The sequence below is a fragment of the Macaca thibetana genome, chromosome 5 (assembly GCF_024542745.1).
Source record: "Macaca thibetana thibetana isolate TM-01 chromosome 5, ASM2454274v1, whole genome shotgun sequence".
In the NCBI taxonomy this organism is placed as follows: domain Eukaryota; kingdom Metazoa; phylum Chordata; class Mammalia; order Primates; family Cercopithecidae; genus Macaca; species Macaca thibetana.
In genome coordinates, this window is record NC_065582.1 from 121,059,207 (window position 1) to 121,072,119 (window position 12,913).

Below are 12,913 nucleotides of genomic sequence, written 5' to 3' on the forward strand. Positions count from 1 at the left end.
GGAGTTTATACCACAAAGAGGAGGATTTTATGGTATCAAAATTAAATCTCAATTTCAAGTCCATTACAATAATGATAATAATAAAAGTTAATTTTTCAGCAGGAAAATCATCATGTTCTGAGGCATTTTAGATATTTAATTAAAATATTTATTATATTATTTCATTTACTCCTCCTTTCTACTATGGATTCATTATGTCAAAGTTTTAAGAAATGTATTTTTTGGAACTGAGTGGCGCTCACAGCAGCTCAAGGAAGCCTGCCTGTCTCTGTAGACTCCACCTCTGGGGACAGGGCACAGCTAAACAACAACAATGACCACCACCACAACAACAACAATGACGACAACAACAACAACAACAACAACAAAAGCAGCACAAACCTCTGCAGGCGCAAACGACTCTGTCTGACAGCTTTGAAGAGAGCAGTGGATCTCCCAACACGGAGGTTGAGATATGAGAAGGGACAGACTGCCTGCTCAAGTGGGTCCCTGACCCCTGAGTAGGCTAACTGGGAGACATCCTCCACTAGGGGCAGTCTGAAACCCCACACCTCACAGGGTGGAGTACACCCCTGAGAGGAAGCTTCCAAAGTAACAATCAGACAGGTACACTCACTGTTCAGCAGTATTCTATCTTCTGCAGCCTCTGCTGCTGACACCCAGGCAAACAGGGTCTGGAGCGGACCTCAGGCAATCTCCAACAGACCTACAGCTGAGGGTCCTGACTGTTAGAAGGAAAACTAACAAACAGGAAGGACACCTACACCAAAACCCCATCAGTACGTCACCATCATCAAAGACCAGAGGCAGATAAAACCACAAAGATGGGGAAGAAGCAGGGCAGAAAAGCTGGAAATTCAAAAAATAAGAGCGCATCTCCCCCGGCAAAGGAGCGCAGCTCATCACCAGCAACGGATCAAAGCTTGACAGAGAATGACTTTGATGAGATGAGAGAAGAAGGCTTCAGTCCATCAAACTTCTCAGAGCTAAAGGAGGAATTACGTACCAAGCGCAAAGAAACTAAAAATCTTGAAAAAAGAGTAGAAGAATTGATAGCTAGAATAATTAATGCAGAGAAGGTCATAAACGAAATGACAGAAATGAAAACCATGACACAAGAAATTCGTGACAAATGCACAAGCTTCAGTAATGGACTTGATCAACTGGAAGAAAGAATATCAGCGATTGAGGATCAAATGAATGAAATGAAGCGAGAAGAGAAACCAAAAGAAAAAAGAAGAAAAAGAAATGAACAAAGCCTGCAAGAAGTATGGGATTATGTAAAAAGACCAAATCTACGTCTGATTGGGGTGTCTGAAAGTGAGGAGGAAAATGGAACCAAGTTGGAAAACACTCTTCAGGATATCATCCAAGAGAACTTTCCCAACATAGTAGGGCAGGCCAACAATCAAATTCAGGAAATACAGAGAACGCCACAAAGATACTCCTAGAGAAGAACAACTCCAAGACACATAATTGCCAGATTCACCAAAGTTGAAATGAAGGAAAAAATCTTAAGGGCAGCCAGAGAGAAAGGTCAGGTTACCCACAAAGGGAAGCCCATCAGACTAACAGCAGATCTCTCGGCAGAAACTCTACAAGCCAGAAGAGAGTGGGGGCCAATATTCAACATTCTTAAAGAAAAGAATTTTAAACCCAGAATTTCATATCCAGCCAAACCAAGTTTCATAAGTGAAGGAGAAATAAAATCCTTTACAGATAAGCAAATGCTTAGAGATTTTGTCACCACAAGGCTTGCCTTACAAGAGACCCTGAAGGAAGCACTAAACATGGAAAGGAACAACTGGTACCAGCCATTGCAAAAACATGCCAAAATGTAAAGACCATCGAGGCTAGGAAGAAACTGCATCAACTAACGAGCAAAATAACCAGTTAATATCATAATGGCAGGATCAAGTTCACACATAACAATATTAACCTTAAATGTAAATGGACTAAATGCTCCAATTAAAAGACATAGACTGGCAAACTGGATAAAGAGTCAAGACCCATCAGTTTGCTGTATTCAGGAGACCCATCTCACATTCAGTGACATACATAGGCTCAAAATAAAGGGATGGAGGAAGATTTACCAAGCAAATGGAGAACAGAAAAAAGCGGGGGTTGCAATACTAGTCTCTGATAAAACAGACTTTAAAGCATCAAAGATCAAAAGAGACAAAGAAGGCCATTACATAATGGTAAAGGGATCAATTCAACAGGAAGAGCTAACTATCCTAAATATATATGCACCCAATACAGGAGCACCCAGATTCATAAAGCAAATCCTTAGAGACTTACAAAGAGACTTAGGCTCCCATACAATAATAATGGGAGACTTTAACTAGGATATCCAGGAATAGAACTCATCTCTGCAGCAAGCAGACCTAATAGACATCTATTGAACTCTCCACCCCAAATGAACAGAATATACTTTCTTCTCAGCACCACATCACACTTATTCCAAAATTGACCACATAAATGGAAGTAAAGCACTCTTCAGCAAATGTACAAGAACAGAAATTATAACAAACTGTCTCTCAGACCACAGTGCAATCAAACTAGAACTCAGTACTAAGAAATTCTATCAAAACTGCTCAACTACATGGAAACTGAACAACCTGCTCCTTAATGACTACTGGGTACATAACAAAATGAAGGCAGAAATAAGGATGTTCTTTGAAACCAATGAGAACAAAGATACAACATACCAGAATCTCTGGGACACATTTAAAGCAGTGTGTAGAGGAAAATTTATAGCACTAAATGCCCACAAGAGACAGCTGGAAAGATCTAAAATTGACACTCAAACATCACAATTAAAAGAACTAGAGAAGCAAGAGCAAACATATTCAACAGCTAGCAGAAGGCAAGAAATAACTAAGATCTGAGCAGAACCGAAGGAGATAGAGACACAAAAAACCCTCCAAAAAATCAGTGAATCCAGGAGTTGGTTTTTTGAAAAGATCAACAAAATTGACAGACCACTAGCAAGACTAATAAAGAAGAAAAGAGAGAAGAATCAAATAGACACAATAAAAATTGATAAAGGGGATATCACCACCGACCCCACAGAAATACAAACTACCATCAGAGAATACTATAAACACCTCTGTGCAAATAAACTAGAAAATCTAGAAGAAATGGATAATTTCCTGGACACTTACACTCTTCCAAGACGAAACCAGGAAGAAGTTGAATCCCTGAATAGACCAATAGTAGGCTCTGAAATTGAGGCAATAATTAATAGCCTACCAACCAAAAAAAGTCCAGGACCAGATGGATTCACAGCTGAATTCTACCAGAGGTACAAGGAGGAGCTGGTACCATTCCTTCTGAAACTATTCCAATCAATAGGATAACAGGGAATCCTCCCCAACTCATTTTATGAGGCCAACATCATCCTGATAGCAAAGCCTGGCAGAGACACAACAAAAAAAGAGAATTTTAGACCAATATCCCTGATGAACATCGATGCAAAAATCCTCAATAAAATACTGGCAAACCGGATTCAGCAGCATATCAAAAAGCTTATCCACCATGATCAACTGGGCTTCATCCCTGGGATGCAAGGCTGGTTCAACACTCGCAAATCAATAAACGTAATCCAGCATATAAACAGAACCAAAGATAAGAACCACATGATTATCTCAATAGATGCAGAAAAGGCTTTTGACAAAATTCAACAGCCCTTCATGCTAAAAACGCTCAATAAATTCGGTATTGATGGAACATACCTCAAAATAATAAGAGCTATTTATGACAAACCCACAGCCAATATCATACTGAATGGGCAAAAACTGGAAAAATTCCCTTTGAAAATTGGTACAAGACAGGGATACCCTCTCTCACCACTCCTATTCAACATAGTGTTGGAAGTTCTGGCTAGGGCAATCAGGCAAGAGAAAGAAATAAAGGGTATTCATTTAGGAAAAGAAGAAGTCAAATTGTCCCTCTTTGCAGATGACATGATTGTATATTAAAAAACCCCATTGTCTCAGCCCAAAATCTCCTTAAGCTGATAAGCAATTTCAGCAAAGTCTCAGGATACAAAATTAATGGGCAAAAATCACAAGCATTCTTAAACACCAGTAACAGACAAACAGAGAGCCAAATCAGGAATGAACTTCCATTCACAATTGCTTCAAAGAGAATAAAATACCTAGGAATCCAACTTACAAGGGATCCAACTTACAAGGGATGTAAAGGACCTCTTCAAGGAGAACTACAAACCACTGCTCAGTGAAATAAAAGAGGACACAAACAAATGGAAGAACATACGATGCTCATGGATAGGAAGAATCAATATCGTGAAAATGGCCATACTGCCCAAGGTTATTTATAGATTCAATGCCATCCCCATCAAGCTACCAATGAGTTTTTTCACAGAATTGGAAAAAACTGCTTTAAAGTTCATATGGAACCGAAAAAGAGCCCACATTGCCAAGACAATCCTAAGTTAAAAGAACAAAGCTGGAAGCATCACGCTACCTGACTTCAAACTATGCTACAAGGCTACAGTAACCAAAACAGCATGGTACTGGTACCAAAACAGATAGATAGACCAATGGAACAGAACAGAGTCCTCAGAAATAATACCACACATCTACAGCCATCTGATGTTTGACACGCCTGAGAGAAACAAGAAATGGGGAAAGGATTCCCTATTGAATAAATGGTGCTTGGAAAATTGGCTAGCCATAAGTAGAAAGCGGAAACTGGATCCATTGCTTACTCCTTATACGAAAATTAATTCAAGATGGATTAGAGACTTAAATGTTAGACCTAATACCATAAAAACCCTAGAAGAAAACCTAGGTAGTACCATTCAGGACATAGGCATGGGCAAGGACTTCATGTCTAAAACACCAAAAGCAACTGCAGCAAAAGCCAAAAGTGACAAATGGGATCTAATTAAACTAAAGAGTTTCTGCACAGCAAAAGAAACTACCATCAGCGTGAACAGGCAACCTACAGAATGGGAAAAAAGTTTTGCAATCTAGTCATCTGACCAAGGGCTAATATCCAGAACCTATAAAGAACTCAAACAAATTTACAAGAAAAAAACAAACAACCCCATCTAAAAGTGGACAAAGGATATGAACAGACATTTCTCAAAAGAAGACATTCATACAGCCAACAGACACATGAAAAAATGCTCATCATCACTGGCCATCAGAGAAATGCAAATCAAAACCACAATGAGATACCATCTCACACCAGTTAGAATGGCAATCATTAAAAAGTCAGGAAACAACAGGTCCTGGAGAGGATGTGGAGAAATAGGAACACTTTTACACTGTTGGTGGGACTGTAAACTAGTTCAACCATTATGGAAAACAGTATGGCGATTTCTTAAGGATCTACAACTAGAAACACCATATGATCCAGCCATCCCATTACCTGGTATATACCCAAAGGATTATAAATCATGCTGCTATAAAGACACTTGCACACGTATGTATATTGCAGCACTATTCACAATAGTAAAGACTTGGAATCAACCCAAATGTCCATCAGTGACAGATTGGATTAAGAAAATGTGGCACATATACACCATGGAATACTATGCAGCCATAAAAAAGGATGAGTTTGTGTCCTTTGTAGGGACATGGATGCAGCTGGAAACCATCATTCTTAGCAAACTATCACAAGAACAGAAAACCAAACACCGCATGTTCTCACTCATAGGTGGGAACTGAACAATGAGTTCACTTGGACTCGGGAAGGGGAACAGCACACACTGGGGCCTATCATGATGAGAGGGGAGGGGGGAGGGATTGCATTGGGAGTTCTACCTGATGTAAATGATGAGTTGATGGGTGCTGACGAGTTGATGGGTGCAGCTCAGCAACATGGCACAAGTATACATATGTAACAAACCTGCACGTTATGCACATGTACCCTAGTACTTAAAAATAATAATAATAATAATAATAATAAATGTATTTTTTATATTCTCTATATCCTTTTAAAAGTATTTTTGTGTAGAAAATTGTTTCACTAACTGGCTATTCATTAGACATATGGGTTTCAAATACAATTTTTAAATAACTAATACAAAATAAAAGCAGATTTCAGTTTGGTTAAATCATCTAAATTCTTTCAGAATTACTCTCTTATAAAAAGGATGAAACTCACACTCACTATTGACAAGAGAAGCTATGTATAAATACCACCTAGTGAAAAATATTGTTCTACTCACAAAGGATCATTAATTACTGTCTTCAGTGCATTCGCCAAGTCTGTACTCGACATTGTGTCAAAGTCCAATCTAACAGCTGCTCCTTTGGTCTTCATGTGAGCAATGTTATCAGGCTGATCGGCAAACAATGGAATGCCCACCATAGGGACCCCATGGTAGATCGCTTCGTAGATGCCATTGGCTCCACCGTGAGTTATAAAAGCTCTGGTTTTTGGATGACCTAGGATTGCATGAATTTTAGCAAAATTATTCATAGGAATAAAATGAGATGCACAATGAAAGGCTCTGAAAGTGACAGTGTTTTCTAGATAACACATTGAACTAATTTGCTATTGCTTTTCAGACTTCAGAGGAAAAACACGTACTTGTGCTGGGTATGCAAGTGAAGGCTGCATGGTGTGTGTGACTTCAGACTGCAGAACAATACAAGAGTTCCAGTTGGACTAATGAAAAAGTGCGATCTAGATTTTTTAAGTGTGCAATAAAGAAGACAGCAAGAGATGGGCATGATGTGAACTGCTGTTTTAAGTGCAGTCACAGAGTGTGATATGTGGGGTGTGCAAGGCAGCAGGCAGTGGGTTGTTCGTGGTGCTAGGATTGAGGAAGGACAGGTCACACTTCATCATGATGTCATCACTTTAAGATTAAGATTAGCAATTTAATCATTCAGAAAATACAGAATCACTGGTGATAGAAAAGCTATTATTTTTGGTGGCATTTGAAATAACCCTGCAGGAGAGGAAACAACAGGTGTAAAGTTGTAGAAATAGGAGACAGAGAGATACCTCAGGAAGTTATTGAAAAGTTCTGTGAGATGTAGTAACACCTGAAATAAAGATTCTTGCTGATTCTGACCATAAAGAATGTGAGTGTATATCATAAAATGCCAATAATTATAGCGTATTCTTTTTCCCCTAGGACTGGTAAATAAATATAAAGAAGTTACATTTTGTTTTTCCTAATCAAATATTCAAAAAGCTTGTTTCATGATTAACTCTTAACACTCTAATGTGCTGTTACTAATATATCCAGTATTTTTTCACCGGAGTGTTACCTAGAAGGTCATTCTGGGGTATCCACTTATAGAGCCGAGTATTGAGGCCTAAGGTATCCGGTTTTTTCCCATCAAATCTCCACAGAACCTGTTACAGTAAAGAAAAGTATCTTATTCCATGAGTGGAATTCAAAAGTTATGTAATGTTAGAACTGTAAAAGGATAGGAACGAGATCAAGGGATGTTAGTAAATCAGAACTACTCAAAGACTGATATAAATAGAATACTCACATTTAATTTTCTCAACTTTTATAATTAGTTAGGCACATAAGGAAATCATGATTTTCCAAAATAATACCTTAGAAAAAATCGGATTATCAATGAAAAGTTCAAGTATTTAAAAAATTGTTACACTTTTTAGAAGAAACCTACGTGCAGCCAGCCATCATATGAGAAAAAAAAAAAAAAAAAAAAGGTTAACATCACAGATCATTAGAGAAATCCGAATCAAAATCATGATGAGACAGCATCTCACACCAGTCAGAATATCATGCTGTGGGCGAGGTTGTACAGAAATGGCTTGCTCATACTCTGTTGGTTGGAATGTAAGTTAGTTCATCCATTGTGGAAGACAGTGGTGATTCCTCAAAAACCTAGAGGGGAAAATACCATGAAACCCAGCAACCCCATTACTGGGTATGTAATGAAAGGACCATAAATTGTTCTTTTGTAATGACCCTTGCACAGGTATATTAATTGTAGTACTATTTACAAGAGCAAGGACATGGAATCACCCTAAATGCCCATTGATTACGGGCTGAAGAAAGAAAATATGGTACATATACACTACTGAATATAAAAAAAAGAACAAAATTATGTATTTTGTAGGGATACAGAAGGAGCTGGAGACCATTATCCTTAGCAAACTAGCAATGGGATGGAAATAAAAATATGGCATATCCTCACTTATAAGTGGAAGATGAAAGATGACAACATGTGGACCTATAGACAGGAACAACATACACTGCTGTGTATTGGAGGCTGGAGGGTGGGAGGGGAACGAGGATCAGGAAAAATAATTAACTGATATTAGCCTGAATATCTGGGTGACGAAATGATCAGTACAATAAACCCCCATGACACAAGTTTACCTATGTAAAAAAAACTGTACACGTACCCTTGAACTTAAAATAAAAGCTAAAAATAAAAGTGCAGCACACCAACATGGCACAAGTATACATATGTAACAAACCTGCACGTTATGCACATGTACCCTAGAACTTAAAGTATAATAATAATAAATAAATTTAAAAAAAAATAAAAATAAAAAATAAAAATAAAAATATTCTAAGAAATGTATAAAAATTTTAACTATTCATTATAATTCTAGTGTAAAAAACTAATTTCATAATGACCTGCGTGCTTCTTTTCTTTTATGTATTTTATATTAGTTTTCATCTTCCAAATTTAATTTGAATGTATTCATTTCTTTTTGAGTAATTTGACAAGTAGTTCACACGTACCTGCTTGTGTGTAGGTTATAATGTTAGAGCCTGTTGTCCCTTGATTGACAAAATAGCAAGAACATAAATAAGCTACTTATAAGAAAGAGATTAATGCTGCAAGGGTAGTATGTATAACTTAATTGGAATTATAAATTATCAAGCACTACTTCCAAAATAAATTTCAAGTGACCGTTTTTGACACAAATTTAGAGTATTATCAGTGTTTCTAACTTTGGATACTTTTTGGCATAGAAATGAGGAACCTGTTGGTATCATGCATACAAATACAGCTGTTGAATAAACTCAAAATTGTAGTTTGCTGAATTTGGTCAACTGATTATTAACACCAAGACAACATGCTACAAAGCTTTGACAACAGTGATTAATATGTTCTGCTATAGCCAAGACATTTTATGTTTAAATTACTAATTTTGAAACTGTGTGGGTACTTGGACAAGTTGTCTGTCAGCCTAGGCTGTTCTTTCTCTAAATAGTACCCTGAACATTACTCAGATACACCTCTTCAAAAATGTACAGGAAGTACAAGAGGCTAGATTACACGGCAAGCCTAAACTGCATGATGTATGTGAGACTTTTTGAAATACCTGCTATTGTTATTGTGCTAGTGAAGTTACCTATTAAAATGTAACTTTTTCTGATAACACCAGTAGTGTGTACAGTGTCCTCAGGAATTCTTAAACAAAAGGGTCAAATGACAGGGGGAGAATTTGGTGGTATCTCTTACCTGACCCCAATATCATGGTAATACCAAAACTTCACCTACATTTCTTGAATAAATTTATTCCTGATTATGCTATTAATGCCAAATTTATTATCAATGAACAACACCCTCTGTATTATTTTAGCATTGTTCATGTATATTTTTGATTTTGAAATAATATCTGAGATAATTATTGCTTACTCAACAGCTAAATTTTTAGTCAGGATGTTTCTTTTTAAATTTTTCATATCCATAAAGTTTATTTTAAAAATGTATAAAAGTAACTATATGGGAATATTTATTAATATACTTAAAAAGTTTGTTCCATAAGTTGAAGTAAAATACATTAGCATATCTTCCAAACTCCATCTTTACCAAAATAAAACTTCTAGATCCTGAAATGTACTACAGTGGAGTCTATAGTTTACAATTTTTTTTTTTTTTTATGGAGTCTCACCCTGTTGACCAGGCTGGAGTGCAATGGTGCAATCTTGGCTCACTGCAACCTCTGCCTCCTGGCTACAGGTGATTCTCCTGCCCTAACCTCCCAAGTAGCTGCGATCACAAGTGCATGCCAACATGCCTGGGTCATTTTTTGTATCTTTAGAAGAGATGGGGGTTACACCATGTTGGCCAAGTTGGTCTCAAACTCCTGACCTCGTGATCCGCCCACCTTGGTCTCCCAAAGTGCTGGGATTACCGGCGTGAGCTACTATGTCTGGCCTATAGTTTACACTTTTAATCACAGGATTGGAATTCATTTTCCTTACGCCCCTGCTCCCCACATGTGGCAGTTATTATTCCTAAATTAACGACATTCAATCGTGTTATACTACCACAGATCTTTAAATAAAGTATATACCACATAATTACTAACAGAGGCAATCTTCTCCACTTGTCAAGTATTTTATATAAGCATCTGACTTAAAGTGCAAATAGAAATATTACATTCCATAATTGTAAACATTCACCAAGAGCTTCCAGAGTACGATAAGTAATAGAGATGGCCCAAGAATCAGTCAAGTGTTCTTCACTCATTGGATACTGCTGAGATTAGGAAAACTGTTCTGAAGCAAATGATCATAAGTCTTACTTGTATTTCTACAAGGAAACAGTTCTGGATACACATTTTTTTATGAAAACACCTGAAAGTAATTATAAAGACTATATTAAGCACCATTTTCACTTACCTGAAATATATTGAGTTAAATTCAGCTGTATGTATGAGTGTTAATATCAGAAATTAAAAATAACTCTGGGTCTCAAGTTGCCTTTGGTGGATACTTATGGAGCAGTGAGTTCCCACTGATGCTAATAGAAACCACTCATGCATACCAAGGGTAGGAACTCCCTCAGGGCCACATGCAACCTCTAAGTCTAAGGCACAACTATGACTTCTGTCGGTGGATGCTATACAAGCATATTTAAGGTTATATTCGGCTATAAAAAGTTCAATCTACTCTTTAATATTCTTTCCATGTAGATCACATACACAATCCAAAATTTTATGGGTCAGGAGGTGAAAAGTCTCCAAACACTTTTTTAATACCTTTCTCCATACAATTTATTGTCCGCATATTTACATAGGGGAATGTTCATACTTAAAAACATTTTTTTTTTTTAAATGCAACCACAATTTTCAAACTTATCACTGTTTGTCCAGGAATATCCTTGTTCTAATTTTTCAACTTTTGGTCAACTTCACAGTTGTCAGAAGTTTCTATAATTGGATTACTTACAAACTTTAGCAGCCACTTTCAGTAGTTTTCCACACCAGTAAGACACTTCATCTTACCTTCTGTGGGATCTGGGCAAGGGCTGATGCAATTACGTTGGCCCTTTCTTCTTTCATGTTAGTGACCATTGACCCCAGAGAAAACACCACAACACCATTTTCTCCAGAGCTCTGTACAAACTCTTCCATTTCCTGTGAAAAAAGAATTTGTTTCATCACAAAAGAGTAACAGCACAGCAGGCCCTACTGAAAGAATTGGGACAAATTACTAAAGAGAAAAAATCAGGTATTTTGAGTAATCATTGGAGTAAATAATATTTTCTAACTGACTCAATGACTCAGGTTTTTTGCAATTAGATACAAAATGTGAGATAGGTGGACGCTGCTAAGGATATTTGTGTAACTATGTGTGTATGTGTATGTATTTGTGTGCATGTGTGTAAGGGAGAAAAGAAATGGAGCTATTACATTGTAGACAGGGAGATAATGTTAAAAATATTACACACAAACTCTTCTCTTATAATACTAAAATTACTAATATACATTCTTGGAAAGTGGCACCACTTAGCTTTAGTTCTATATTGTTGTTCTACTAAATCACTTGTGTTGATTTCAGGCAGGTTTTCTGTAGGATTCTTTTATTAGGAAGCCATTAGTGTTTACTTCCCTCACTATGAGCTCTGAGGATAAGCTGCTCACTGTTGGGATAACTTTATATCTACATTTATGTTTCTCTACAATGCTTTATACTTCACTTAAAGTTTGTCAGAGTTTTCTGGTAGTTTTTGAAAAACTAAACAAAAATAAAAGCTGATGGTTAAGAACCACTGACATTCTGGAGTCGGGTATTGTAATTTGGAATTTCTGTGAATTAGTCCAGGAGTCTTATTTATAATACAGAATTGTACACTATACAGTTACGTAGTTGGATGACCATATTTTCAGGTTATTGTTTAGGTGGAGCACCTATTGACCTGAAATCACACTGTTAAACTAATGTGCTATTTATTACTGCATATGAGGAACTCTCATCATCACTTTGTTGTGTCTCAGAGACAGCACTTGCATCAGAATAGAAGAGGCCACCAGACCTTTTTGCAGGGAAGATCTTGTCTCTCTTTTGAGTAGCTCACTCACACCACATCACACTCCTGGTGAAGATATGCTTGGCTGCAATCGATTGCGAATTATTCTGACTTGCGTTCTCCAATGAATGCCAATATTTAAACTTAAATACTTTCAGATTTAATCATTGTGGTAAAACTTTTCCTTATGGTTCTTAACAAAGCAAAAATGTCCAAATGTTAACTGTGCAGACCACATATTACAGAGCATTTTTAAATTATGATTTTTAATCTTAACATAAGAGTCATTGTACTGCTATTCCAGGTAATACTTGGGGCATGTAGGTATTGTGCGTGACTGCCGTTGACTGTAGCCATATTTACTGTAACTGGTGTTCAGTGTTTCACCTCACTAGCTTGATGCCAAGAGCCCTGTTTATCCATGCAGTGTTGAAGGAACCTAACCTCTGTTTACAGATTCATCACGGATATGGACTGGTTGTTTCTTCTTCTGTGATAACATCGTAAAAATAATATAAGATTAATGTAAGAAATTTTATAAAGCATGAAAAATTTTTTTAAATAAAATTTTCCTAAAATTTTTATGTTGTGATATTAGTAATGTGAAATATGTTTTTTCATCATGGCTTTTGTCCTATTTATATAGCTCAATGTACACATGTGACACT

General features: G+C 36.9%; 1 protein-coding gene across 9 annotated transcripts in view; it reads right to left on the minus strand.

Moving 5' to 3' along the window:
- Positions 1-12,913, minus strand: part of LOC126955127 (UDP-glucuronosyltransferase 2B33) — a 329,416-nt gene that overhangs the window by 93,635 nt on the left and 222,868 nt on the right. Inside the window, exons 3-5 of one of the 9 annotated variants that reach the window (XM_050791395.1) lie at positions 11,221-11,352; positions 7,260-7,347; positions 6,206-6,425 (exon numbers count right to left, since the gene is read on the minus strand). The exons of the other annotated variants lie outside the window; for them this stretch is intronic. Coding sequence (XP_050647352.1) covers positions 6,206-6,425; positions 7,260-7,347; positions 11,221-11,352 — 440 coding nt within the window. The remainder of the gene's footprint in view (positions 1-6,205; positions 6,426-7,259; positions 7,348-11,220; positions 11,353-12,913) is intronic. 9 annotated transcript variants of the gene reach the window in all.